This window comes from Geospiza fortis, unplaced genomic scaffold (genome assembly GCF_000277835.1).
Source record: "Geospiza fortis unplaced genomic scaffold, GeoFor_1.0 scaffold193, whole genome shotgun sequence".
Classification (NCBI taxonomy): Eukaryota; Metazoa; Chordata; class Aves; order Passeriformes; family Thraupidae; genus Geospiza; species Geospiza fortis.
The window spans coordinates 675,185-679,203 of NW_005054523.1; the positions used below are offsets into that span (position 1 = coordinate 675,185).

At 44.7% G+C, this 4,019-nt stretch overlaps 1 protein-coding gene across 1 annotated transcript in view; it reads left to right on the forward strand.

Moving 5' to 3' along the window:
- The window catches only part of PKP4 (plakophilin 4), a 38,495-nt gene that overhangs the window by 19,355 nt on the left and 15,121 nt on the right, over window positions 1–4,019 (forward strand). Inside the window, 3 exon segments of the mRNA XM_031063725.1 lie at window positions 74–629; window positions 2,313–2,504; window positions 3,971–4,019. The exon segment at window positions 3,971–4,019 is cut by the window's right edge and continues 4 nt beyond it. Coding sequence (XP_030919585.1) covers window positions 74–629; window positions 2,313–2,504; window positions 3,971–4,019 — 797 coding nt within the window.

The window sequence follows — 4,019 nt, forward strand, 5'->3', positions numbered from 1 at the left end:
CATCTTACAGGAGAACAATATCCACTCTGTGACCTAAATGATAAAACTCATAAATGTTTTTGATTTCCAACAGCCTTCAGCCAATATCGCTGCCAACCGTGTGATGAGACGGGTCAGTTCGGTGCCATCCAGAGCCCAGTCTCCCTCCTACATGGTCGGCACGAGCATGTCCCCGTCGCGGGGGTCGCTGCGGACATCTCTGGGGAGCGGCTACGGCTCTCCCGGCGTCACTGAGCAGAGATCCCTGCCCTCCCACGCGTACTCATCCACCACGCTGCCCGTGCAGCGGGCGGGCTCCCCGTACGGCGCGCACAGACCTGCCTCCCCCTCGGCCGTGCGCCGCGTCGGCTCGCTCACCTCGCGGCAGGCAAACCCCGGCAGCGGCGCTGCCCCGTACCCAGCAGCGGGCAGAGTCGGCTCTCCTCTCGCCCTGACCGATGTGCAAACCAGAGTGGGCTCTCCATCCCAGACTCAGCTGGGATCCTCTTCCCCAAAGCGCTCTGGCATGACGGCCGTTCCACAGCACTTGGGGACGACGCTGCAGAGGACAGTTCATGACATGGAACCATATGGGCAGCAGTACGATATCTATGAGAGGATGGTCCCCCCACGGCCAGATAGCCTCACAGGTGAGTAGCAGGCACAGACCACAGCTGCAGAAAACCCAGAATACAGTCCTGGAGTTGTGCATGAAACGCTGTAGCACTGGGGCACAATTGCCTGCTGGTGTCGGGTCACTTGTACATACTGATGTCAAACATTGTGTCAGTTGCAAGTTCCTCATAAATACTGGATTTATGATTATTAATTGCTAGCCATGCATTGAATTAAATGCTATGATTTAAGTTGCTAAATGAAATTCTAAGTCTTACAGAGGCATGTCAGATTTTCAGAGATAAAGTACATTTAAAATGTGTGTGCAGGCTAAACATAAAGTGAAGCATACTAGCCTGGAACTAATTTTATGTCCAGTTCTTTCCTAAAAGATATAGTTTATTACCACTGAATATTAGGGGTTTTTTCCACTGATATTTCTAGACTATCTCATACTTCAAGTTCAGTATAGGGTAACCATTTTAATACTAGCTTAAAATAGAGCCCTAAAAGGTAGAATCTATTCATCTGAGAGGTAGTTCTTGTTAACATGTGTGTTACTGATTTTGTTCTGACCTTCATCTGAATGAGCACAGACAAGGTGATTATCCAATTAGACCTTGTGCCCTTTGAAACACATGTCAATTTCTGTTTTTTCTTTTGAACCATTATAGTGCAGGAAACTCCAAAATGCTCTCATTCCTCAGTAGAAGATAAAATGTGTCTTCTCCCTCACTTCTGTTTGCAAGACTTAATAACATGCCAGTTTGATAAGGGTTTGGGAATGAGTTTGATGGGAAAGGCCCTGCTGCCCTCTTTGCCTGCTCAAGTCCTCTGTTCTCAGCACCTGTAGATGTGTTTTATTAGTGATGGCTCAAAGCTTTCCTTGCAGACAATGTGGCAGAGTAGGTCTGAGATTTTAGGGGAGGAGAATACACAGACAAAGGATACATTTTGTTACACATCACTACTCCATTGTACTTTTGAAGCTGTTTTGTAATCTCCATCATTTCATCATCCTTGCATAGCTCATTTCACATATTCTGCTGCTTTGGTAACTGCCAAAGCTTTAGTGCCTGCAATGGTAATGCTGAAGTCAACAAAGTTGTATATATTTTCTATGAAATATTAAATATATAGCAAGGTGAAAAATACTAATCCAGCTGCAGCATAGCTATTTATATATACTCACATCATGGGCTATTTAAACCTTTATAAAGATTTTTCTCCATGTGCTTACATTTCTGCTGCCACTATCAAGCAGATGTTTGCTCTTACTGCTGCAGACTGTTTCAGTTTGACGATTACACCCCCTTTCGTCTGTGCCCTCTGTCACGACAGGATTTCTGTCAGGTCCATACTTACCCTGTTATTGCTGAATCCGTGCACTGTGTGTGCTGACTCAGCTTTTATTCTCTGTGGTTTAGACTGTAAATGATACCAAAAAATTAAGTTGGAAAATTTCAAGTTGCTAGTGTGAACTAGTTGGAATTTCAAGTTTTGTATGGACAAAACTTTTGGTCAAGGAAATGCTGCTTTGTCAGCACCCTTTCAGTATGGGCCATTTAATAATGAAAAAAATGTAATGAATAAGTCTTTGTAACTGGCAGGTTTAAACAACACCTTTTCTCGGCCAAAGGAAGAAAGATTCAGTCCTGACAGCTCTGTTGCTTTGCTGAAGATGGGCCACATGGGCATGTCCCTGTGCTTGGTTGCAGGCCTGAGGAGTTCGTACGCGAGCCAGCACAGCCAGCTGGGGCAGGAGCTGCGCTCGGCGGTGTCCCCGGACATGCACATCACCCCCATCTACGAGGGCAGGACGTTCTACAGCCCCGTGTACCGCAGCCCCAACCACGGCACCGTCGAGCTGCACCACGGCTCCCAGGCCGCCCTGTTCCGCTCCGGCTCCGGTGGGTGACGGCCCCGGCTCCGGCCGAGCCGGCTGGCGCGGGGGGCAGGGGGGGCACCCGGAATGCCAGTGCAGGAGGAAGAACTAGAGGGTGTCAATTAATGGAGACAGAAGCTAGGTTTGAAGGACTTAAAATGACCTGCAGGAATTAAAAGGCTCTTGTGATGTTTGCAGGGGATGCTTGGGGCTATACATCACTGTCAGCTTGGGGTCGGAGTGTTTTCTGTTTGATAGCACATGCACGGGTACATCCCAGATAAGTGTATTCATGACGCACAGAATTTATTGCTTCCTCTCTTGCGTTTTCTATGCATCTCTCTCTTAAGAATTGAGTTGGTTCATGGGGTTTTTTTATTCATCAATACAGTAAAACAAGAGCTTGCCACTAAAATTACCTACCGCATCTTTCACAGTAAAAATACTGTTTTACCCAACTTCTCAACAAAGCATAAGGGTAAATGCTACAGCTGAGGATTGTCTATTGAAACCGAAATATTCCTCTAGTATCTCATAGAAGTGCCACTCATGTATTATGAAGAGCATAGGCATTAGATTAGTATTAGGATTTATTTTCTGTAGAGAGAAATGTAATGCATGTTGCAATGCAGTTTGTTCTTTAAGGTTGATTAATAATCTGTATAGTGGTTTCCAAAAACTCTTAAAATATTAGAGTGATTTAGTTAAGTAACTCTCTAGAATTATTTATAGAGAACTGTCCGATTCATATGCTCTGTTTTCACACACTTGAAAATGCCTTTTTAATGTTTGCTAATGTAACTGCAATACCAAGAGAATAGTGCTGAAGGAGCAACCAGCTTTTGCAATTCTCCTGCCTTCCACAACCTAGAATAAATGGAGTTTGTCAGGATGTGCCAATGAAGAAATATAGCTAGAAACTGGAATTATTTGTTTACTTGTCTACTTAATACCACTTTCATTGGAAGAACAAGAGCCACCACAACAGCTCTGTTCAGATTGGAAGATGCATGTTCTTGTTCCCAAACCACTCAGCTTCATCTTTGCAATGATCCACGTGTTACCTTTTGTCAGGGAAAGTGTACATGTAGTTAGGAAAAGCAAACTATCATATAAACAATATGCATTTTTGTTTACTTGTTTTTCCTTTTTGGTACGGTTGGTGAATTGATATTATGAACTTTGAAAACACTTTGCACCCAAATTTCTGCTTGTTGGCATGGGATGCATTTCCTACTTTAAATACTTGTTGAGGGAAGCTGAGTCACGACTTTGATCCCACCAAACCTTTCATTCTGTAACTAACCTCTCTCTCCATTTGCATGGGACACTGAGGAATTGTTCCATGAAATCTGCCATCAGCTTGCAACCTGGAGCACAGTACACATTTTCAAGACTGATGGTTTTTTTGCTTGCAGTGTTAAGTAGGTGTCACCCCTTCTGTACAGCAGGCACTTGTTACGTGGTTGGTTTGACACTGTTTTGTCCTAGGCATGGGTAACCTGCAGCGATCCTCCAGCCAGCGTAGCACCCTCACATA